Here is a 26,404-nt window from a genome sequence, read left to right on the forward strand (position 1 = left end):
GGATAAAGGACAGGGCCTAGGCCCTGCTCCCAATGATGTGACAGACTTTGGGGATCCTCCATGGAGGGCCTTACCCTCCCTGGGGAGCAGAGGGGGTAGGGTGGGAGAGTTGATGGGGGTGGGGAAGGAGTGGAGGGAGAGGGATCTGGGATTGACATGTGAAGCAGGTTTGTTTTTAATTTAAATAAAAGTAAAATTTAAAATGTTAAGTAAAGAGGGCTACAGAGATATCTCTTTGGTGGTTAAGAGTACTTGCTGCTCTTGGAGAGGACCTGAGTTTGACTCCCAACACCCACATCTCATGATTAACAACTCCAGTTCTAGAGGATGGCAGTAAGGAGGGCTGAATGCGTGAATTCATGTTTCATGGGAGTCCCAAAGGAAGCACTCAAGACCAAGGAAGAGAGCAAGTAGAAAAGAAAAAAAAATAACTAGAGATTTTAAAGGAAAAGTTGCCAATGCTCATTGAAGAACTGACCCCAGAACAACACAACAAAATGTGGTATATGAAATGAGCAGACTTCAAAAAAAATCCTCTCTCTATCCAGGTAGAGATATCACATTATTTACAAGGAAACAAAATCTGATTATCAATAAAACTCTCCCGACTTGTTAAACATGCATGAACCAAGAATTTTTTATTTAGCTAGGCCAATTTTCTAACAGAAGGAGAAGCCTTAAGTTGCTGTCAACATTCAAGAATTCAGAGAATATTGTTCCCATGGGTCTTTCCTGAGAAATTTACAAGAGGCTGGGGTTCAGAAAAGCAAAATAAAAACAGGTTCAATGACAAAGATGTTGTGCTAAGCAGCAAATTTATATTTACTTAGACTAATGACATTAGATAAAAAAGATAACAAACAAACAAACAAAACAAGGAAGTTGAGAAAGTGAATAGTAGTGCCAAGGAATGCACACATGGATTGACAACACTAACCCAGGACATCAAGGAAGCAAACATTGTGGTCCCTGAAGTCTGGTTTTGCTGAAGACATATGGATGGGGTTTGAGGTGGTTGCGGTGTTCTATTTTTTGACCTGGACTGTGTCTAAGAACGTTTGCATGGTGATAATTCTTTCAGCTGTGCATAGATTTTATGTGACTTTTCTATGCCTATGTTACACTATACCAAGTGAACTCAGTAATGAGGAGTAGGGCTGGAAGGAAGGGGGAGACGTTGATTAAAAGAACAAAACTGCTGAGCAATGGCTCAGCAGTTAGGAGCATTGGATGCTCTTGTGGAGAACCCAGGTTTGCTTCCTGGCACCCCCTACCTCCCCCACACAGTCTGGCACACATGCAGGCAGAACCTTGCACACATAAAAGCAAACAAATAAATGTAAAAGTTGAGTACAACTTTTCAGTTGTAATAGGTTTGCAGTATTTTCACTACACATGTTCATGTGCTGTGTATATGAAACTTGCTGAGGCATAGACTGTCAAGTATATCCAGCTTGCATGTACACACTGACACCCCCAACTATCTGAAAGGTGGTGAATATGGAAATTAGTTTCTTGTATTAACCATTTCAAAGTGTATACATTTTTCATTACATATGCTAAATTTATACATTTTAAAAGCTGTATTACAATACAGTTGGGAAAAAATAAAATTTCATAGTTTTTTTTTGTTATTTTGAGACAGGGGTTCTCTGTGTAGCCCTGGCTTTTCTGAAACACACTTGTAGCCAGGCTGGCCTTGAACTCACAGAAATCAGCCTGCCTCTGCCTCCTGAATGCTGGAATTAAAGATGTGAGCCACCATCTCCTAGGAGATTTTGTTTGTTTGTTTGTTTAATGAAGATAGGTAGGCATAGAAAGTGACTTGTCACCGCAAAATTTTGTAACTCTACAAACAGGAATTACAAAGACTTATTCCAAAGGAATCCTGAAAGGCCTTCTTTATCAAAGACTAAGAATTCAATGCACTGCAAAACAGAGTAGCTTATGTGTGTGGGTATGTGTGTGTGTGAGAGAGAGAGGGTGTGTGTGAGTGTGTATATATGTGAGTGTGTGTGACAGAAAGTGTGTGTGTATAAATTATGTATGAGTGTTTATGAATATGTGTTTGTGTGAGAGTGTGTGAGTATGTGAGGGTATTTGTGTATATGTGTGTGGGAGTGTATGAGTATGTGAGAGTATGTGTGTGTTTATACATGAGAGTATGTGAGTGTGTGAGAGAATGTGTGTGCATGAATTATGTATGAGTGTTTGTGAATATGTTTGTGGGAGTATGCACGTGAGAGTATGTGTGTGTGTGTTTATGTGTGAATATGTGTGAGTATGTGAAAGGGTGTGTCTGTATGTGTTAATGTGTATGAGAATGTGTATGTGTGTATGTGAGAGTGTGTGTACATGTGTGTGAGTATGTGAGAGGGTGTGTGTGTGTGTGTGTGTGTGTGTGTGTGTGTGTGTGTGTAGGTGTGTGTGGTGGCCAGAGGTCAAAGTCAGGTTATCACCCTAATTACTTTCCTCTATTTTACTGAGACAGGGACCTCCATTAAACCTCCAGCTCAAAGCTACAGTAGGACTGACTAGCAAGCAAGCTTTGGGCATCCTCGTGCCTCTGCCTTTCCAACACAAGCATTACAGGCGTCGCTTTCATTCTTGGGTTTGTTATGTGGGATCTGGGGATCTGAGCTCAGGTCCTCATGCTTGTTCAGCAACAACTTTACCACCTCCCCAGCCCCAGAAACCAGATTTGACAGCCAAAAATTCCAGCAGTGCAAACCATTCAGGAAACCAAACTGCCATGGTAGAATGTTGCAAAGGAAGACATGTGGGCTGTTAAGGCAAGCAACCCTGCGTTTGCAACACAATTTGTATGTCTCAGATTCTTACTTGTAAAACGGTGATAATAATAATTACTAGATTTGCGAGGACTCAAAATACTGATCACACAGAACCGAGTTTAATACTTAAATGATAAAAACACTTAAAACAATCATTTATCTGGCCTCAGCGACAATAGCTTGTCCTGGCTACATAGACAGTAACTGAGGTGGCCATGGGCACCAGAGGACCTATGCAGAAGTGACTGCCTAAACAGACTATCTCACACATTTCCTCAAATGATTTCTAAGGAGCATGAGACACAGAAATTACTTTTCCTTTCATTCATGAGATGACCTCATAGTCAAGTGGTTTTGCTGGCAGCAACATTAATTGCTGTGAAATTTAATACGACAAAGGGAACCCCAGGGACTGGTTTTTGGCAAATAACATAAACTAGGGGTCACAATGGCTGTAGGAACAGAACTCATTGTTATCCTGCCTAAGAAACTCTAGTACTCACTAGAATACTCATTTTCAAGGCTTTCCTCCTACTCAAATGCTATAGTCAGTGCTACAGTTAAAACAACTCATTATAAAGTTCCAGTGGTTCAGTTTTTTTCCAAGTAGGATAGGATTACAACTAAGTTCAGAACTCAGACAAGTATTCTGTTTCTTCTGTAGTCAGAATCACTTCTAGAGTGGTTTCCATATCCCACAAACCATTTTTACTCAAGACAAGCCATGTAGCCACCCCTACCCCTTGCCCAAGTTGTTTCCTGGACAGAAATTTCAACAGAATGGGTTAGCTCTTTTTTCTTTCCCCATTTCATCCCCACACTTCAGAATTTTTTCTGGTAACATGCATGTCAACCAAGTAGCTGCTTCAATGTCAGATTTGGAGGCTGTGCTAATGGTGGGGAAGATGTATAAGGGAATGGATGCCAGGGGCTGGGAATGTCTCACTTATACATCCACAATCCCCGTGTGTGAAATGTTGCTGGGCTGGTTTACAGATGTCTTTTGAAACACCAGCAGAAGTCCAGTGGATGCTGGGAAGGTTCTTCAGTTGTAATCCCCAGATGCCATTTTAGTGTTCTCGTTCTTAGCTGCTCTGACTGGTGTCCTTGATAGCCCACTAGAAACTTTTTTATGCTTGGTTTTATTCATCTGATGAGGTCTGCCTGCAAGGCACTCTTGCAGATGTGAAACTGGGCAGTACTCGCAGTGTTTTATTCTCTTTCCTGCAAACTTTCATCCTAGGATCTCAGACGGCACAGTGGGGATTAAAACACTCAGCAAATAAGAGGCAGAGATGAGAAATTTTATGACAGGCTTAGCTGACTTCCCATTTACAAGTAGCCCTGAGCAAATCCGTGATTAAATTCTCTGTTTGCTCTTGGGAGAGCTCTTTGGGAACTAATTAATATGGATGCTCCCGAGTGTTCGGGCCTTTGTTTGTAAAGTCTTTGGAGAAAGTATTGCAAAGGATTTATGTTTTTTGACTATGAAGGACCATTGTAAGTGTTATTTAGCAATAAGATAACATTTGACAAACATCAAGGTCCTGTTTATTTTACCCCGTTTCTCTCTGTGCCTCATCTTCTTAATCGTATTCCTGAAGTTAACTTCAGAATGTTTTCATTTTCAGGTCATCGGTCATGCAGTCTAGCCCGTTATGTGTGCTATCTGCTCATCCCAGCAAATAGTTTTAGAAAAACAAAAATCAACAACTATAAATCTCCAATTCTGACTCCACTCTGGAAAGAAAGTAGTTTAGATGGCTATGGTTGCAAGCCTTTGCCTTTTCTGCTCTTTCTCACAAAGAGTTACTATGAGGAACTCATAAAGTTAACTTTTGAATAAAGACATACTGATGTCAATAATGCTAAGAAAGAGGTTTTAAAGTCTTGATGAAAGTCTTTAGGATCAAAAACACACTTAGCAGAAGCTTGTGTGTCAGACATTGAATTGTTACTAGTGATGTGACCCTGATCAGGTCACCATTTTGACTAGCAAGGTGTTCAATATGAACAGTGCAGTGACATCTACACCTTTATTTCAGAGGTGACCCTGACTAGTACAGTCACAGCAGGGTGACTGGCTAATTGCTCAAACTGAACCACTTTCCCTTTACTTAATTATTTTCCTCCCTTGCTTTGTGACATACAAATGCATTCATGTAAATAGTGATAACCTGACAGACACAGCCAGTCAGTGTATGTAGTCAAACAATTAGTAAGAAAAGGAATTTAGAGAATTTGATTTTTTCCTTATATGAGATCATTCAGATTTCTCAGTGAATAAAATTATAGTTTTAAACACTGCACAAACTAGCAAATAATCAATAGGGATAGCTTACAAGTGTGTTCATTTTCTTTTATACTGGTCTTGTTATAATTATAATCAGGCTATTCAACAAAAAAGAAAAAATATTTTATGTTACAAATTAATGGAGGAGGGATTTTACATTTTTTATTTTCTCATTAGCCACTGAGGATACAAAATTTGTTTATTTGGGTGAGAAATAAATAGATGCTTTTTTCTATCACAATGCCTGGAGTTGGGAAGAAACTACTAGTAATAATCTCACAGAGCAGAGCTTGGCTGAGGGAGATACCTTCCCTGCAGCTCAAGAGACTTCCAGATCAAGGAGCATGCACCAGGAATAGTTGTTGGAAGGGAGGATGGAAAAGCTTAGTTGACTAAGTTAGGAAGAAAAGAAGAGCAAAATCAATCAAACAATCAAACAGCACCACTAAACCAAGCACACATAATGTAACATAAAACAAAACCAGCCCTAAAGGGCTTGGCACAAGTGTCTGTCAAGAGCATAACAGAGAGGGGATGGAAAAGCAAGGTCCATGTTTCATGTCAAAAGAGTTAAGAAAGAAGGGAAAGAAGCAACTCTGAGCAGAGAACTGGCATGGCTACGGCTGCAGTCATTCCCAGAGGCTATCTGCACGATGGACACTAGGATGCTCCTAAAAACCAGACCTTAATTACCCACCATTTTCGTGGTCAGGAGCTCCGAATGACAGTGGCAATAAGATACATATGACTTAGTTTAGTCTGTGGCAGGCATGAGCAGGAATGGGATGTGTCTGAATCAGAATAACGTGGGGTGAGGAAGGGATGACACATATCATCAAGTGGTCAGTTAAATAGGTACTTATGAAAGCCATACATATGTATATATGGTAGCATACATAAATTAAATTAGGAGTATTTGTGCGTCTGTGTGTGGGCTTGTGCACATGAGTACAGGTTTCCATGGAGCCCAGAAGTGACTGTTGGATTTCCTGAGCTGGAGTTACAGGTGGTTGCGAGCTGCCCAACAATGTAGGTGATGGGAACCAATTTCTGGTACTGTTCAAGAATAGTAACCATTAAGCCATCTTACCACCCCTTAAATTTAGTTTCTTTAAAGGCTATTTTGTTTCTATTTTGATTCTACTTTGGATTACTTTGTACTATGTTGAAAGAGCATTCATTCCCCTTGGAATATCAATTGAAATTGAAGTCTGATCTTTGGGATCAGTAGGATTTTTATTTGTTTAGATTATTTAGACAAAGATAGCTGAAGTGCTTATATTAACCTATGTATAATAACCAGCATACATCATTTTCTATAAGATAGAACGTCAAGCCCAGTTTAGAAAAAAATGCCTAACCTAGTTTCTTACACACACTGATATTCAAGACATTCTGTTTCACTGGCAGCAATTGTTTCTTTTGGATTTACCATGTAGGATACATTCTTCACATTCTAATTTGTAATCATGGAAGATGGCACTATTCAGGAAACATATAGCTTAGAATGACTGGGTAAAATTACATCATAAAGTGAAAATAATTTCTTCATATATCTCAAAAGGGCTTCTGTGAGTTCAATATTTTGTTTTTGTTGGTATGGGAGGAGTAAGAATCTTTGTTTCTATTCCCTATAAAATGAATTGCTTTTAATCAAGATTTAAATTTGAAAAGATAACATCCTTATTCTTTATTCCAGGAAAGCTTTCATCATTGGGGCATTAGTGCTGTTGAATATTGCACATGGTTGCACGAAAACTATAATGTCTAGAAGATGGGCTGGCAGACTGACTGACAGAATAATGACAAGCAGATGAGAAAATGCAGATGTAGAAACTGACATGTGCTTTGTCCTCAAATTGATTACAATTTTGATTTAGTTCAATGTAAGTTTATGATTATAAAATGCTACAACAATTACTGTATTCCTCTGCTATTCAGTAGCTCTTTAAAACATCTAGGCATGTATTTGTCCATTAAGCATTTATCTCCACCTACTATATATGAAGAATGCATAAAAAGCTGTAATCTATTGCTTTTTATCTTACAAACCTAGAGCTAAAACTAGTTATTCTCAACATTCTCTAAAATAGCTATTCTAAGTGTTTCTTAAGCATTTAAAATTCTCCATGCTAGTAACTTACTTTTAATGGAAAAAAAACCAGGTGGGTACTTATTTCAGAAGAATATAATAAGGGACTTCTGTTACATAAGGCTGTGAGAGTTCAGAGGCTGCATGGTACTCAAAGTTATACTGTGTATGTCTAGAAGAGTCTTTTCCTCTCATCCAGAAGTTCCCAATTTGATTGCACATGGGAATCATTTGCTGAGTTCTTAAAGACCCAATGCAGAGGTCAGATATCACTAATCTTAAAGAAAATCTCTGAAGATAGGACCCAGATGTCTGTAGTCTTAAAATGACCTACCCCAATACGTTGCTCAGGCTGAACAATACTATTTTAGGTGCCCTTTAGAATGCTAATGAAAGACTCATGTCACCCAAACTTCAATATCTCTTTCCCACATTCCTGAGAAAGGAAGCAGAAAAGAGGATAACGTCAAAGAAAATACTCAATTTATCCTGTTCTCTTAACACCAATAATAACATCCAAGTCCCAAATAGGCAAGTAAAACAAAACCAGCATGACAACAAAACCCCGTGAGAGTTATTGAGTTTAGAGATTTAAAAATTTCAGAAAATGTGGAGGAAAATCTGTGGGGACAGTTGTAGAGTGGCAAGAAAGGGATGTGGTGAAATATATGTATTACGAGAGATCTTGGGAAGATTTGGTCATCCTGGGAGGCTGTGGTTGGATAGTATAAACCACTCTTACTGGGTGGGAAGGTCTTGGTAAAATGGAATCAGGTGGTGTACCAGGTCTGATTTGTTTTGACAACGGACCTTTATTATTTATTCCAAAAAATTTCACAATATTAGATCAGTGGCCAAGTTATTAAGTCCCTTTATAGGATCTGTAGAAACAAAACAAAACAAATGTCAAACCATAAATCAGGATTAAGATTCTGACCGCCAGTTAGATGGGTGAGTGGTTTGGGTGGAGCTAGAAACCTCTGAAAAGAGCATCCAAACTGATCAGTATTATGAAATTGTGACGTTCATTGGAAAAGACTCAAATATTTGTTGTTCATGAATGAGAACTAAGAAAAATGACTTGCAAGAGATTTATTTTGAGATGTTCTGTTTAGCTCAGTCTCAGCACCTTTTCATGTATTTTCTTCATGTCATTAATAGCGAAGAGGAAAGCCTACATTTATACTTTGTCTCATGTGAATTTGGATGACAAATTATTTTTCTGAGCTTCATACCTCCTTCCTACAACCTGGAGGATAATCTCTATTTCAGAAACGTTAAAGAAATTAAAGAAAAATTTACCAGAGGCTCTTAGTAATTTCAAATATTTCTTCTCATTCATTGGTCTATGGTTATTGCACTCTCCACAGCAGCATAAACTTTGAAGATGAAAAGACTATATACATTTATATAAAGCAAATCTACTAATAGTGTAAGTAAACACATATGCTAAGGAATGGGAATAGGTTGTCTATGTACAAACATGACATAATGTTTTGCTATGATAAAGTCACTAAAATGATTGAGGGTAGATGGTTAAATGTCCCTGATTATCTGTGCATCTTATTCTCCATTAGAGACAACATAATTCTGTGATATCACAGCACTGTAGGTCTGCAGAGGGAGAAGTCTTCAGCAAATGATGCAAGGTGCAGTCTGTTTATGCTCAGTAGATTTGTGGAGATAGGTTTGGGCTGTAGTGTTGTTAGATCAGGCTTTTCAAGAAAAGATAAGTCTACATAAATTTCAGGCTTCTTAGTTTTAAAGTGTTGATAGCTAATTCTATTTTCTTTCTACATCTTACAGGCCAAACCAAACACAACTGAGTAAGACTGTGTGCTACTGGTGTGTAAATGTTGGCTTATGAAGGTCTCTTTCACTTCTCAGGCTCTTTACAATGTAAGCACAAGAACGGTTGCATTTATCCTATAATCAAAGCCTACCCCTATCTTGGAAATAGATCGAACTGTATTTGTGATGGCAGAAGCCAATCCATCTGAAGACTCACCCATAGAATGTGAGGTACAAGAAGCCAATCCTTTTCCCAAGTTTTGTGATCTCTCCGCATTTGTCAGCTGCTCCAGTGAGTCTCACGATGCCTACTTTCTTGAGGCTGGAGAGCCATTTGTATGTGTGCTCATCTTCTTTTAACACATCTTCAAAATTCAGAGTAGGTATCTGGAGCTCCGAGCCCCAGTACTGACACTCTGTGTATTAAGAAAATAAAAAATCTAGATGATCTCATTTTCAGAGAAGATACCAATCTAAAGGAAAATGCAGTTCATCAGAGTTGATCTTTGATTTACTAAATGTCGGGCATATCATAAATTCTGGTCACTGGGCCCTTCTACCTTGGGTTGTTCCTATTATATGCCTCTTGTTTATAATATGTCTGGCCTAAAAATGGTATTCAGTATTCCCTATCTATTCAAAGAATGTTGGTTAGACAGGAGGGCCCTTGATATCTATATCCTTAAGACTTCTTAACCCAGGCACTGCTTAGAAACAACCATGAAATACTGTGCGCATAACAGGCAGCTTACATCATCTGATTCCTAACAGTGATAAAATTGGGTTTCTGCACTAGAACATTATGACTACTCTGGAGGGAGGATAAGTACAGATTATTCTTCCTCTTATTTCTTCTGCTTTAAAGCTGTCTTGTAACCAAGTGTGTCCCTGGAATTCATAGAGCCTTCGGTGGCAGTGCCAAAGGAGTGAAGGCCAGATGAAATGCTTGTAAATATGTTTTCTTGAGAAAGCAGAAAGGAAAACACATAAAAAATTATAGGCTTGCAAACCACAATTTCCTAAAGGAAGTAGAACTCAGAGGGATTGCTCGCTGACCCATTCATGATCTTTATTTTAAAATTAATATTTATTTAAATTAAAAACAACCTTCTTTTACATACCAATCCCAGTTTCCTCTCTCTACCTTCCTCCCATCTCCTCCTACCAGTCCTCCATCCCAACCCCATCCACTCCTCCTCATAGAGGGTGAGGCCTCCCATGGGGGAGTCATCCAAGTCTGTCACATCATTTGGGGCAGGACCTAGGCCCTCCCTGCCACCCCTATGCTTTTTCTTTACTGGGAAGAAAATAGCCGTGGCAGAGCAACCCTTCCTAACAAGTAAAAAGATGAGAACTCAGAGTCTCATTGTCTTCATGAGCAATGCCAAGTCTCTAACTAGGGAATGTGTTATATATGGAAGCCATCCTCAAAGCTTCCAGTTTAAGAATGGAGAAAGGGTCAGTGGTTGTTTCTTACCGTAGGTCTAGACTAGCAGTCGTTTCCTCTTTGAGGTCAACATGGCTATTTCTATTGTGATAGCAAACTTTTTAGAAGATAGTAGCTCTAGCTGTGAGAAGGCATACACAGATGCAGAGACACTTGATGCTCCTCCAGAATTTACAGGAGAGTATTTGCAAGAATGGGCCACCTGCATATTTAGGAAGACCAAATGATGCTGCTAATGTGTTCATTGTCCAAATTTCTGGTTATTAAGCACAGCAGCATATATATTGAACCAGAATTTCTTTTTGTTTTGTTTTCCTTCCTTTTTTAAATTTAAGTTAGAAACAAACTTGTTTCACATGTAAATCACAGCTCCCTCTCCCTCCCCTCCTCCACATCCCTCCTCACCAGACCCCCCCAACCTACAACCAATTTCTACTCTGATCCTCAGGGACAGTGAGACCCTCCATGGTGGATCTCCAGAGACAGTCATGTCATTCAGGGTAGGGTCTAGGACCTCCTCAAGAGTCCAGGCTGAGAGAGCATCTCACATTGTGGGATTGGCTCTCAAAGTCTATTGGTATGCCAGGGATAAATACTACCCAAGGCCCCATAGATTACCTAGGCCTCCTCACTGGCACCCACATTCAGGGGCTCTGGGTTAGTCCCATACTTTCCATACAGCCATTATTCTGGGGACCAAGAGCTCCCCCTTGTTCAGGTCAACTGTTTCTGTGGGTTAAACCGTCCAGTCTTAACTCCTTTGCCCATCAGTTCTCCCTGTCTGACACTGGATTCCAGGAGTTCAATTCAGTGTTTATCTGTGGGTATCTGCCTCTGCTTTCATCAGTTGCTGGCAAACCAGAATTTCTAAGAACTAAATTAAAATTATGAATTGGATGTGCCTAGTGGCTGTATTAATTCTATTAGACCATGTAAGTATTATTTAGTATGAGTAGGTTGTGGTGGTGTATGCCTTTGATCCCAGTTCTCAGGAGGGATGTCGACACAGGTAGATTGTGTAAACAGAAGGCTAGCCTGGTCTGTATAGTGAGCCCCATTATGTGGCTACACATAGAGAGACCCTGTCTTGAAAAAACAAGTAGAAATATTTGACAAGTACTCTACCACTGAAATATTTTCCTGGTCCTCCCCTTTCTCTTATCTATTTATTTGTTTGTATTTATTTATGTTTGAGGCAGTGAATCATTCTACTGAATCTGTTGCTCTCCAATTTCAGTTTCTGGTGTAGCTGGACTTATAGGCCTAAGCAATCAGACAGTCTTTAGGATCAGATGGTATTTCTTGAGTGTATTACATTCCCAGTAGCTATTTGTTAGTTTTTTTTCTTTTCTTGTGATATTTTAGAATATCACAAGATACTTTCAAAGATCTCAGAGTCTATGGAGAACTTGGATACTGGTGATTTAACACAGTGTAGTTGAAGTGTGTTCAAGATACTGCAAAGGATCTGATCTCATCTCTGTCTGATACTTTCTATGATTCCTAATGATGTTTCCCAGCTCGATTTCTTATGCGCCAAATATTCTAAAACCAAAGTTGGCTCTGTGTGAAAGAGACTATTTGCAAATAAGCAATCTACTTGGTTTTGTTTTGAATATTGAATTATGTAGCTATTTGTTTGGCCATTATCATTGTTTATTGCATTTTAAATTTCCAGACTATAGTAACTGAGAAGTCTCTGGAAAGAGAGTGATGTCTGTCATTAGTATTGCACAGAAAGACCATTTGGTTTTCAGTTAGAAGGAAATTTTCCAAGGTAAAATAATCAGTGTTATGGGCATAGATAATGAAACTCACCTGGATTATGTACAGAAACTGAGAATAAACACTGAAAACTCTTTAAAGCTTGTTGAGCCTCAGAGGGAAATCAGGGAACTGTAGAAATATCAGCAGTTGGTGAAAGTAGAGACTCATTGGATATTTTCATATTGATTTGATATTACTATTACTACTCAACTATTTCTATCATTACCTCAACTACAAGGAATGATTCTTCTAGTTTCAAACTCTGTGGAAATTCCCACAGAGGTTAAGTAATTTATATATGAAGATGTATTTTAATGTTTAGAAAAAATGTTTCGTATTGTAACTGGAGCAGCACAGGCAGATGCTACAGCATGACACTGTTCAGTAGAATGTTCTGAGTGATGGAAGTATCTGTGTGCTCCAGTACCAGAGCTACATGTTCACCCTTGATATGTGGGTGATAGAATAGGAAACTAGGTTTTCATTTATCTGCTTTTAATTTTTAGCTAAAAGTTGAACCCTTGTATGAAACTTGTATTAGACAGGGCATGAGGGGGAGGAAATGGAGGCAGAATGGTCTGCTTTGAATCATTGTTCTTTCTTTTATCAGCTCGTTCCTAGGAGTCTGAGTTTCAGCTTAATTTGTTAAACAAAACTGTTAAACTTTCTCTGCAGGTTATTTACAACTGTCATGAGAATGTACAGAGACTCTAACTCATGGTACACAGTAATTTCTAATGATAATGTGGCAACTATTTGCTAATAATTTCCAGGAGTTATACAGAAGGCTTGAAGCTTTACAATTTTATTTCTTATAATCTTCACAACAAACATGTGGGATAGATGATTTTAGTACTAACAAATTCTAAAGAAAGGGAACTATAGCCCAAGGCATGCAGCTAACAGTTACAGTTAGTAAGATCCAGGTGACTGATCCCAATGGTTATGAACATATAACTTGATGATTTGAAGTACTATCACTGTGAACATTTTTTGAGGTTATAATTACATTTCTGACATCTTTTTCCTCCCTCCAAGATTTCCCATTAAGCCCTCCCTGCTCTCCTTCAAATTAATGGCCTATTTTTTAGTAATTATTATTGCCTGCATTTGCATATATATCTACATACATATATATTCTTAAATATAATTTGTTCATTCCATATAACGTTACTTGTATATGTGGTTTCAGGGTTAACATTTGGCACTGGACAATCAATTGGTATGTTTTTTCTTGCGGATGACCACCTCTTCTATTCCCAGCTTTCTTTAGTTGCCTATAATTCTTTGTGTAAGGTTGAGACCTCATGAGCATTTTTATGTTGTCTATTGGAATGTCCATAGACTATCCTGTTCTTTACAAGGTAAATCTAATAGGTAAAAAGGGAAGCAGTGTAAGTTATACTAAGGAACAACTTTGTTTGAACTTGTTTAAGCTTGGGCATTTAAAGATAAACCTTGGCAACTAGTCAGGATTTTAGATGCAGAGAAAACATTAGAAGTAGGGCTCAGTTTCACAATATATAATGTCATTCTTCACTTTGGAGGAAATCAACAGAAGTTTTTCATGTTTAAAAATAGTTTCCCAGAAGTAGGGATAGGATGGGAGGTTGGGAGGGATGATGGGGATGTGGGAGGAGGGGAGGGAGAGGGAACTGGCATTGACATGTGAAACAAGCTGTTTTCTAAAAAATGTAATAAAAAATGGAAAAAATAACTTCTTTCCTGTAACTCCTACCAGTAGATTCAGGCCTTTTTTATTGTAGTAAACGTTAATATCATGCTCAGAAAATTTCAGTTATTATGTGAAAAGAAAATAAAACTGAAATTAAAATAATTTTTACAACTCTGCATTTTGATTGGTGTTGTTTTCTGTAATGGTCTATGTGCTGCAAATAGAAATTTCTTCAATGGAAAGGAATGAGGTTGACACTTATTTGTGGGTATAAGAACAAATATTTAGAAAGTACTTAGGGATTATGCTGTTAGTAAAGTAGCAGTTGTAGCAAGCTCCATGACTTTATTAGCCCTAGTGAGTTGGCTAGGTTTCAATACCTGGCATGATTTCCCTCTTTTTGAATAGGTCATAAATCCAATTAGAGAGCTGTTGGTTACTGCCAAGGTATCCATGCCACTACTGCACTCTTAGGATTATTGTGTTATATTGGTTATTGTTGTAGTTCATCTATAAAACATCTCCCACACCTAGGGCTCAGGGATCATTGCAGAAAATGGGGTGGAAAGGCAAGAGCCAGAGGATAACTGAGTTTGCTACAAGATTGTGTCTCCTAGTAGTATTAGAAGCTATATAACTTCTCATCAATAAGAGCTAAACAAGGACAATAACAATAGACATACTGAAGTGGAAGGGGAGAAAGACCATGAGGCCTCAGAACTTCAGATAACTAAGAGATGCTGAGGGCAGGAAGAACAATCTTCCCTGGGAAAAGCAGATCAATTTGTTACCCAGTACCTAGTGGTTATCCCTGAAAACATCCAAGTAGCATTATACAGACTGAGCAGGTAATTTTTTTTCTTCCCTCCCCTATTTCAAGTTGTTCTGCTATGCACTCTGATGCAAAGCTCTCGACTGAAACTACCATCTTTTGCCAGTTAGATCTAGTTCCTGGTAATGTTCCTTCATCCCCTTTCTGCCATTCAGTTATTTGATTGGGTTTAACCCAGGGGATAGCAGACTGTATCCCCGGGACCCCTTCTGCCTGTTGCCTGTTTTTGTATTACATGTGAATAAAGAATAGTGTTTCTATCTTCAGGAGTTATGAAGATTATATGAACTTTGAATTTCAGTGTCTGCAAAAAAAGCCGTATTGGAATATTACAGATCATTGCCATTTACTTCTGCATCATCTGTGGCTGCTTTCATGTTAGGGCAGTGGAACCGAGTATCCACAGTGAAAACCAAAGGTTAAAGTGACTGTGGCCTGCCCTTCATATATAAGGGTTGCTAGAGCAGGTAATTTTTATATGTGCATAAATATGCATATGAAAATACAGTTGTGTATATAACAACAATGAATAAAAAAGGCTATGAATTTGAAAGTGAGCCAAGAAGTATATATGGAAAAGTTTGGAGGGAGGAAAGGGAAGGGGGAAATGATGCAATTACATTGTGATCTCAATAAATAAATACTTGAAAAATTTTCCATAGATATAAATTGTACCCAAGAAAGATTTATTTAGGATACATTCTATATATATTTAAAGGATGTTTTAATTCGAATTTATTTTTATGAGTCATTTTCCCATTATAAACATGTACACTGCACTGCTGGTAAGCAATACAGAAAGCTGTAGATTCTTGTAGTGTTATTCTTGATAAGTGCAAAATTAACTATATTTACATAGAGGCTGTAATAAAAGCCCATTGTCAGGACAACACCCAACACAGCCAAAGCTACAAAGAATTTCTAGTTTCAAATTTTTATTATCATAGTGTGACAATTATTTTTCTTCATTTTCTGTGGTGCTGAGATTGAGCCCAGAGCTCTTGTAGGATAGGCAAATGCTCTATCTAACATTTAAGTTCTACAGATTTAAAAATTTTTAAATCAGATCTCTCATTTTGGAGTGCCTACAATGCCTTCCTGAAAACAGAGACCAAAGACCAAAAACCATTGCAGAATGGGCAGCAGAATATAAACCATTAACATACTTCACTGTTCAAAAAGTGACTTGTAGCCGGGTGGTGGTGGCACATGCCTTTAATTGGGAGGCAGAGGCAGGCAGATCTCTGTGCGTTTGAGGCCAGCCTGGTCTACACAGTTTCAGGACAGGTTCCAAAGCTACACAGAGAAACTCTGTCTAAAACCACCAAAAACTAATGTGACTTGCAAAGATAGTTCTTTGAATAGCTGATTGCCAGATCCAGCCTGTGATCTTGAATATAAATTACTCTAATTATCAGTGAGAATTAATACTGTGTTTCACTAAACTGGCCTTACAAAGAATTCTGTGATGTCTGCAGAGAATATTAAATATCAACATCCAAAGAGTGATTTCAAAACATGTTCCCATTTTCCTTCAACTGCAAAAAGTAACTATCAGGGGATGCAAAAGAAAATACATTTGACTAGAGTAAAACATTTGTCAGGAGAATACATTAAGAACAAATTTAAGCTTCACACTTCGGTCTGGATACATAAACAAAATGGAAATGATGGAATATGTAAGGTATGGCCACCCTTTCTTATTTAACTTATGGCCTTACTAATGAATACTTCCTCAAACATGTGCTTCACACATCATAAAATTTATGATCAGGCTACATGCCAGATTTCAAGGAACTGTTTGTGTAAGGGTTCCTACTGAGGGCTAAACATCACATTCCTGGGCCCTGAGTTATATTTCAGAAAGGAAAAAGACACAAAGAAGGTCTGTAGTTAAAGATTCATGAGCACAGAAAGCTGGTTTTCAAAGTGTTGTTTAAAAAATTTAGGTCCTCGCGTCTACCTGTATCATGCTGGGCTCTGGCTCTGAAATGGCTTATCTAATATACCCGGCATCAGTTAAATTTTTACTCTTTTCTTAATATCTTCATAGTATATTAATTAAATTTCCTTTTATAGTAATTAAATATGATTACCATTTTATTATATTTAAGTTTTTTATTATGAATGACTTTAAGGTCTCCACTAAAACCTAATTCTGATCCCTACTAGAGGAGAGAACCCAGAGGAAAGAAACAGGGCTTTGAGTCTCCTTTCTTCATTGGATGGATGTTGTACTCTTTTATCTCTTGTCTGGTGAACTCTACATGTCTTTTAAGATTTTAGTCACTTGTCCTCTCTTAATGTTCAGATGAGATGAGGATTTGAAGACAAGACATGTGTATTGGAAACCCTGGAAGCAGGAAGAGGGCAGAAAGTCTCTGGAAGAACTGTTGGTGTATGGCTCACTGCTGTAGGTAATGGTGTTGTTCACCAGTGTGGGACCTTTTGAGATACTCCAGTACACATTTTAGTGTCTTGATATGGATCAAAGAATTAGAGGGCATCATACAACTCTTCATTGAAGGCTGCTTTTTCTGGCATCCACTACTGAGTCTTTCTAGTTAAGACTATTCCTTCACATAGGAAGGGAGACTTGCAGTTTCTTGGTTCTGGGTTGAAATGTGGCAATAACCTCTGAAATGACCTTCTTCTGGAAACATGTTGGGTCTGTTAAGCAAGGGGGAGGTGTCTCTCTTCTTGACCCAGCCTTGACAAAACCACAGTGCTTATCTCTTCATGTTGACATCTTCTTCAACATGTATTTGTTGAAAAAGACTACATTCATGAATAAAGATAGGCATTATGATTGAATCCCCTATTTGGAAATTTTGGTAGATAGGTAAAGAAACAAGCACAAATACATGATAGTAAATTCTTGTGTCAAGTGCTTGTGAAGCTTGTGGCAGTGATAAACAGCTGCTGGGAATGGAGAGGGAACTAGTTCAGACTCAGCACCTTATCTCTGCCTCTCCCACTAGATAGCAACAAACAATGGGTTTCATGCTATTTGTTTTTATCTCCCTACTAATAATGACTTTTTATCCCTCTCTCCCCCTAATAGAAATGCCAGGGATAGCACAAAGTAGATTTTACAGAACAAATTGCGCTTTACATCTTAAATATCTCCTTATTTACTTTAACTCACATCTAAGTATTTATTTTCAAGACTTATTTTTATGTGTAGAAATGTTTTATCTCCATATATGTAAGTATACCATGTATATGCCGTGCCTGCAGAAGCCAGTTGAGGGCATTAGAGCCCCTAGAATTGGAGTTACAGAAGCTTGTGAGCCACCATGTGGGTTATCAGAATCGAACCCTGGTTCTGTGGAAGAGCAGTCAGACCTTTTAAGCACCAAGCCATCTTTCCAGCCCAACTCTGAAGTCTAGAATGAATTGTATATGAATGTATAATTGAGGCTTCCAAGCAAGTTTAAGCTTCTTAGAAGAGAAACACATTTTCATTTTTATGATGCTGGAATATTCTATGTTAATAGACCTTTGACAAGAATGGCTACTCATATGGAGAATGCAACACAGAAAGCAGTAAGATGGCATGTGTAAGATGTTGCACTTAGGATTCCAGGGACTCTTCTAAGTTCTAGACACTGATAATTCATGGAACCCTTATAACAACTCCATTATGTATGTCCTATCATTGCTCCTGTTTACAAATATGAACATGGGAAATCAGAGCCTAGATAAGTGCCCAACATCACACAGCTAACCTGTATCTGAACTGGAACACCCAGTCTCTGACCACAGACACAGAGGAGAGGAGTTGTATACGAAAGAGAAATCAACTCCAAAGGATGTAATTCCACCTCACTCTTGACTCATGATGCTGTGACTATCCTAGAAGATACTCACAATAAAGTTACTGAACACTGTCTTGTTCTCAATTTCCTGATACGCATATATACACATATATCTATGGAGCAGCTAACTGCAGATAAACACTAAATTTCTCAAGCTTCCTCCTTTCCTCCTTATGTGGAAGCATAGTTAGTTTGTCACCTTTCTTTTAAAGATGTGTGTGTGTGTGTGTGTGTGTATGTGTGTGTGTGTGTGTGTGTGTGCCACATGTGTATGGCGACCCGCAGAAGTCTGAAGCAGGTATTTGATTCCCGTGAGCTGGAGTTACAGCTGTGAACCGTTCAGCTTGGGAGCTGGGAACTGAACTTAGGTTCTCTGGGAGAGCAGGAAGCACACTTGACTGCTAAGCCATCTCCCTAGCATTGCCACCTTTCTTTTAAAACTCCAGTTGTACACTTAGAATTACAAAGAATACATACATCCTAGAGATGTCATAAAGACAGCTGTTACGCTCTTTCTCTAAGGTGACTAAGCCCCTTTCTCTCCATGCTGCTATGTGGTTTGTGAGACCCCCACTCACGACCTTCTCTGTTTTCCTTTGGATATGGTGTTTCAGTGTGTGAAAGTCCCCTGATTTCCTCAGTGGAATAGAATTGTAACTGGTCTGATCCATGCCTCCTTAGTTAGCTCACTGCTGTATTTTTTTTTTTTTTTTACTAATGAGCTCATATCTCTTTTGGCAGCTTTAACTTCATGGCTCATATTAGCTCTCCTGTTAACCAGAAAGATAAGAATTGAATGTTATCTGAGTTTTCTCCCCCTGTTACTCACATGCTGCATTTATGAAACTGGTTCGTTGCAAAATTCATGAGTTTTCCTAGAGATAAGGATGCATGTCTCATCTGATAGGGACCTTTTGTCCTTATGTCAAAGCTAATGACTTGAGATTTGAATGGTCAATTTGGGTTCAACGCTTTCCAACTGCATGGGCTTTGGAAAGCAAGAAACTCTCTGTTCAGCCTCTACCTGGATAACAGGGCATGAAAATAACCTACCCAGCTATGAAAACAGAATGCGGTAACGTCAGTGAAGAACACAATGGCTCTGCTGGTTTTACTGAATCTGCCTTTGAGCTGTTCATACTGAATGGGTCTCGACGAAAACAGACCAGAGTGATGACTTTCAGTCAATGGCCATGAATCTATAGTTAAAAAAATGCACAAACTCTTCTAGCCATTTCTCACATTCTCTAGTCTCGCTTCCACACTTCCTCCTCTATTTTCATCTCAGATGATTTTCCTCATTTTAGTTTAAAAAATACAAGAACTCAGAAAAGAAATCTCATCTACTGTCACCGCCACACTCACCAACTTGCTTGTGTCTGTGTGCTTATTACTATTTGAGGAAATACAGATAAGTCTGCACAATTTTTATTTGGTCTCTTTCACCACAAAAATTTAAATGCCTAAGGTCCAAAGCCTTTTCCCATTTTGTTCCCTATTGTGTTTTCAACCCCAGGGTATGACTGTGTTATTCAACAGTCACCTATCAGGATGATGAATGAATAAATGTACAATGTTTGGTAGTATTTAGTCAGCTAAGTCAGTGACTGAGATGGCTATTTCTCTAGATTTAATTATCTGGTGGAGCAGATAATGACTATTTAATGTAACATGGGTAGTGTCAGATGGGTGCACACACAGAGATCACTGTGAGTACAGAAATCAGGGTGTCTATTAGTACAGATGCTCTTTACTCAGTTCTTGGCTTTCCTACTCTTTGGACTAGATTTAATTTTTTATTAGCCTCATTTATTGCTGGGATTACATAGGCCAACACTTAATCTCACTGATTTGCATAGTAAATGATTAAACAAGTGACTATTAGGAGGTGTGGCCTTGCTGAAGTGGATGTGGTCTTGTTGGAGGAAGTGTGTCACTCTGGAGGTGGGCTTTGAGGTCTCATATGCTGAAGCCATGCCCAGTGAGACAGTCTACTTCGTTTTGCCTGCACATTAACATATAGCAGCTCCTTCTCCAGCACCACGCCTGGCAGAACGCTGCCTTGCTCCCCACCATGACGATAATGGACTAAATCTCTGAATTGCAAGCCCCCAGTTCAATTAAATGCTTTCCTTTATGAGAGCTGCTGAGGTCATGGTGTTTCTTCACATAAATAGAAACCTTACGACAGAAACAAGTAATAAGAATGAGAAATACACAGGTTCCTATATATGCTGATACTATGTAGCATTTCTTTTTCTCATTTTATGTCTGTCAGTTAAGTCTTGAAAATTTCACAGCTCACAAAATAAGAAAGAATAATTATGTCAAATTTTATGTGGAAGTTAAAGTATTATTACATAAAAGCTTTATTTTTTAAAATTAATCTTAAATTTATTATTATTTTGTGTGTACATGCTATACATGTCATGTGTGTACCACAGTGCCCTGTGAAGGTCAGAGGACAGGCTATAATAAAAGAAGAGTCAAAGAGTAGGAGGTGTTCACGGACTTGGAGACACTTATGATAATATATTAATGTAATCAAAAGCAGGCAGACAAACCCAAATGTATACAGTACAGAGGAAAAACTTGCAGCAGTCATCTGAAACCTGTAAAGGTCTTGAATTAATTTGTTTGGTTTGCCAACAGAGAATCAGCTGAGAGATGACTGGAATGGTATACTTGAACTCTGTGTTGGAAAAAACTCATCCTTGTCTTCAGTCTGTGGACAAAGCAGTGTATGCAAACTAATTCTTACTTTGGCCTTTGACATCTCCTCTGTTGCTTAGCAATTTTAACTTTATCAACATCTAGCACACTGTACTTTCCTGGATTTCTACTTCTATTTCCTACTTTGTGGTTTTTTGCATGCCCTTTTCTCTGTGAGGATTTTCCTTTTTCTGCCTCTGCCTGACAAACTATTCCTTAAAAAACTCAGTGAGATCTCTGCTTCTATTTCCACGAGCTTCTGGGTGAAGGCTCTAGCATGGCATTTAAGGTAGTCCTCATTATAGGGGAAGGGAATTTAGGGTAGCCTCTCCACTATTGTTTAGATTCTTAGTGGGGTCATCCTTGTGGGTCCCTGGACATTTCTCTAATGCCAGATTTCTCTTTAAACCTTTAAAGGATCCCTCTATTGATTTGTTTCTTTTCTTGCTCTCCTTCTTTATTCTTCCCTTGCCTTTCCCCTTCTCCAGGGGACCATCTATGTCTCTCTTAGGGTCCTCCATGTTTTCTAGCTTCTCTGGGGTTGTGAATTATAGGGTGGTACTCCTTTGCGCTATGTCTAATATCCACTTATGAGTGAGTACAAACCATGTTTGTCTTTCTGGGTCTGGGTTACCTCACTCAGGATAGTTTCTTCTAGTTCCATCTATTTGCCTGTGAATTTCAAGATTTCATTGTTTTTTCCCCTTCCTGAGTAGTACTCCATTGTGTAAATGTACCACATTTTCTCTATCCACTCTTCAGTTGAGGGGTATCTGGGTTGCTTCCAGGTTCTGGCTACTACAAATAATGCTACTATGAATATAACTGAGCAGATGTCCTTTTTGTATGAATGTGCATCCTTTGAGTATATGCCTAAGAATGGAATTGCTGTATCTTGAGGTAGACTGATTCCCATTTTCCTGAGGAACTGCCATACTGATTTCCAAAGTGGCTGTACAAGTTTGCATTCCCACCAGTAATGGAGAAGCATTCCCTTCTCCACATCCTCCCCAGCATTAACTGTCATTGGTGTTTTTTATTTTAGCCATTCTGACAAGTGCAAGATGGTATCTCAGGATTGTTTTGATTTGCAATTTCCTTATGGCTAAGAACGTTGAGCAATTTCTTAAGAGCCTTTCAGTCATTTCAGACACCTCTATTGAGAATTCTCCATTTAGTTCTGTAGCCCACTTTTTTTTTGTAGCCCACTTTTTAATTGGATCCTTTGGTATTTTGGAGACTTGCTTCTTGAGTTCTTTGTATATTCTGGAGATCAGCCCTCTGTCAAATGTGGGGTTAGTGAATATCTTTTCCCATTCTGTGGGCTGCTGTTTTGTCTTGTTGACTTTGTCCTTTTCCTTACAGAAGCTTCTTAGTTTCAGGAGGTTCCATTTATTAATTGTCAATATCAGTGTGGTGCTGCTGGTATTATGTTCAGGAAGTCGTCTCCTGTGCTAATTTGTTCAAGGGTACCTTTCCTTTCTTTTCCCTATGGAGGGATACTCTCTCAGCATAGATATACAGAGGAGGGCCTAGTCCCTGTCCCAAATGATGTGACAGACTTTGATGATCCCCCATGGGAGGCCTCACCTTTACTGGGGAGTGGATGGGGGGTGAGATGCAGGTTTGGTGGGGGGTATGGGAGGAGGAGAGGAAACTGGGATTGGTAGGTAAAATAAGATTTTTTAAAATTTAAATAAAAATTTATAATAAAAAAGAAAACTCCGTGTGAATATTATCTTCTCATTTTTATATATTCTTTGATTCATGTCATCGTTAACTTTCAGCACATGGTCTTAATGAACTCAGTGTATGTCCAGGCTTCCCTTTTCACCTTGGTATTTCCTTATACCTTGGTATTCCCTACACAAAATAGATGCCAAATGTCTGTGCATCTGAATGTACATCAATGGGAGAAAAGGTCATTCTCTACATCTTTCTTTCAGCTTGGAGGACAGCTGTCATTTATCGTTTCATTTTGTGTTTGGCCACCTGTGCCAAGAGAAGGAAAGTGGTATGCATCTGGACACCAGGTTTTCTAAGCACCGTAGCCCTCATTCCAAGGGAGAAGCAGTGGAGGGACATTGCTATTGGGGCTGAAATATTGGGGCTAAAGAGCAAAGTGCTTTCACCAATGGAGCTCACTTTGTTTACATGCTTTGGAGTAGTAATGTTTGAAAACACACATTGGAACAGGCAAAAAGCCATCTAACCATTACTGTAGAAATGGCCTATCAATTTATTCTTTACCCATCAACTGTACAACTTGGGAATATATTTTAGAAATGAATTTTAAAGCATTAAAGTATTTTCCAGTGTCTACCTAGCAGCCAGTTTTCTTAGGTCATTCATGCTCACAAGCTGTCATTGTGACCAGCTTTTTCCACTACTTAATGGAAGGTACTATCATTTCCATTTTGCTACTGCCTGATAGTACTGAGGAATGTAAGTTATAAAAACTTCACTTTTCAGGATATGTTAATGGTGAGGTGTGGCTGTTCCTCTTCCAGCATTTAAAAGCTTAAGCTGTGATAATAAAAAAGTTGACTTTTGCTTCCTGAAATGACACAGAGAAGAACTTGAAGGTAATGAAAGCCAAATCCAAATGGATTACAAAACTAGGGGAGAATTAAAGAAAAAAAAGAATATCAGAAAACACATTCAAGATACTGCCACTTGACCCAGACAATGTCTGTGAAATTATGTTATTGAAGACAATGCAAGGAATCCAGAAATACATTCTTTGAAGGAAAGTAGAAAGAATAATTTCTCCTGTATACTCATCTATCTTCGACCACCTACCAGAGCTAGATAAAGGGGAATGAATTTTTGGTTCAGACACAGCAGTGGAACAAATCCATGTCAGCTGTCACAGTGGTGAAACCAAGCACTTAGAGGAATTTAATTCTTAACAAGTCTAGTCTGTGCTTAAAGAGAAAGGGAAACTATGGTACTTTGTTATTGACGTCCACAGGAAAATGGAAAGCTGCCCAGCAAGTTGATTAATAAGTAACATCTCCACTTCCAGTGATCTGTTGTAAGACTAGTTTTAAAATCCTAGACAGTTACCGTATGTGAGGTTTGGAAGGAATAAAGAAGAACCACTTTTAGTAAAAGACTTTAAGTTCTCCAAAGAGGTGGCACAGATTCACCCAGGTGGCCACTTCCTCAAAGGGGTGGTGGTCTGATAAAGGTTGACAGTGGAAAAGAAGATTCAGGGAAATGTTCCAGGCTAGTATGCTTGTGGAAGTCAGGGTTCCAACAGACAGGCAAAACTCATGTATAGTAGAGTTTGCCTTTGACCTGCACAATCATATATAATGATCTGTAAAACAATATAAAAGAAATCTCTGACCTTCCCACCCTCATCAACATTTCTGCTTGGTCTGTGTTATTATACATTTCTTAGAAGTTTTATTTTAAATTACCTATTTGTTTTCCACATTTATTTTACTTATTATCTGAGAGACAAGGTTCCCCTTTGCCACTGAATCCATCTTTTGCTATCTCTAAACATTTTCCTACTCACAGATTCTTTGGGGATCCATGTAAATGCTCTCTAGGGAAACAGGATTGCATTCACACTCATGGGCAAGTTCATCTCTGGGCTCATTGTTTCACAACTTCACTCACACAATCTTTCAATGGACACCAGGATAGGAATTTGTGATTTATTGATTTCGTGCTGTTCTGACTTCAGATGTTGTTAAGAAGGACAAGCTGTCTCTGGTTTAATCTGCTTCTTTGTAAAGCGCATGGGGGGAACTTCTTGAACTCCAGCCCTAACTTCAGAGGAGAAAGATTCAAGCCTACTGTCCTTTTTCCTGCTAGTGCTTTAGAGTGTTGACATCTGCTCTGATATTCTTTCCAGTTTTGCCCAAATGATCTGTGTCACTAACATGGTAAGTATTCCTTATAAATTACAATATTATTTTAACCAAGATATAAGGGTTTGAATTTTCTCCTTCACAAATCATAAGAAAGTGAGAAAGAGATATGAATACTGATTACATTGGTTTCATCATTTTGTAATACATGTGTGTATAGTCAGATCATTAAATAGTGTCCTGTAGATACATCCAATTCAAATAACAGCATTTCTTTTCTAGAAATTCTTTCTATAAGATTTTAGTGTAGATGGAAGATGATGAAAATGTTACCTGGTAAAAACAGTTCTCCTTGGAGTCTTGATCTGGCTTGTTGGGAAAAGCATCTTTTCTTCAGCCAATTAGCTTCGAATTCACTGTAATGCTCATTGGGCCACGTGATATAAACCTTATAACACAGAAAGCAATTATCATTTATTTGCACATTGCACAGCTCTACACTTCTGCCTTCTGCAGTTGCTTTTCTTTTGAATGTTATTTAAAATGACCAGATAATTCAATTAAACATTACTCTCCCTTTCCCCCACAAGCCAAAGGTCTACTTCTGGTGCCTAAGGCTGATGAGATGATATGTAAGAAATAGAATTTTGCTAACCTGACATTTCTGCTTTACATACTCTAAAAATGTGATCCTCAAACGTCCTATGAAAGGGCATGACTACCAAGACTGAGAATTGGGAACAGAGAACTCAAGCTGAGAGAAGGACAGAATAACTGGGAAAGATGGGATTTCTGATCACATTTGTTAATCTGATGAGAATTTGAAAATAAGGAAGACAGAAAGATGATTGATGCCACATCTGGTTGATTTTGAGAGTGACGCTCTTAGGACATGGCTTCTTATAGACCTGCACACTAGTTTGGGCAAATAACAATTATCAGCATAATTTCTGAGTGAGTACTCTATGCCAAGCACTATGAGAAACATTTCCACCCAGATTATCTCACCGAATTCTGACATTTGTGTGAACAACTTCTGTACTTTTTTAGCTTGATGGAGGAGTAAACTAAGTACCAGATGCACTACTTTTTTTTCAGATGCACTAATTTTATGATACAAACTATATGATTGTGTTTCAAGGCTGCTAGCCACTAAAAGCAAAAAGGCAAATTTGCATATTTCATTAAATGGTAGTAGCAATAAGCAAAAAATTTGTACAAAACCTTGAAGAGAAACCAGAATATATCAAAAGGCAGTATTTCTATATTTATATGTACATAAGTAAATGTAACAATACTAAAGAAAAATAGACCAACAGTTTGAGAGAGAGGGAGGGGAAAATGGGAGGGGTTGG

General features: G+C 38.4%; 1 protein-coding gene across 2 annotated transcripts in view; it reads right to left on the bottom strand.

Moving 5' to 3' along the window:
• Window positions 1-26,404, bottom strand: part of Bbox1 (gamma-butyrobetaine hydroxylase 1) — a 51,047-nt gene that overhangs the window by 15,693 nt on the left and 8,950 nt on the right. For both annotated transcript variants that reach the window (XM_021231233.2, XM_005064806.4), the window contains exons 3-4: window positions 25,383-25,497; window positions 9,186-9,384 (exon numbers count right to left, since the gene is read on the bottom strand). In XM_021231233.2, the coding sequence (XP_021086892.1) occupies window positions 9,186-9,384; window positions 25,383-25,497 (314 nt within the window). The remainder of the gene's footprint in view (window positions 1-9,185; window positions 9,385-25,382; window positions 25,498-26,404) is intronic.

This window comes from Mesocricetus auratus, unplaced genomic scaffold (genome assembly GCF_017639785.1).
Source record: "Mesocricetus auratus isolate SY011 unplaced genomic scaffold, BCM_Maur_2.0 Super-Scaffold_100004, whole genome shotgun sequence".
Lineage (NCBI taxonomy): Eukaryota > Metazoa > Chordata > Mammalia > Rodentia > Cricetidae > Mesocricetus > Mesocricetus auratus.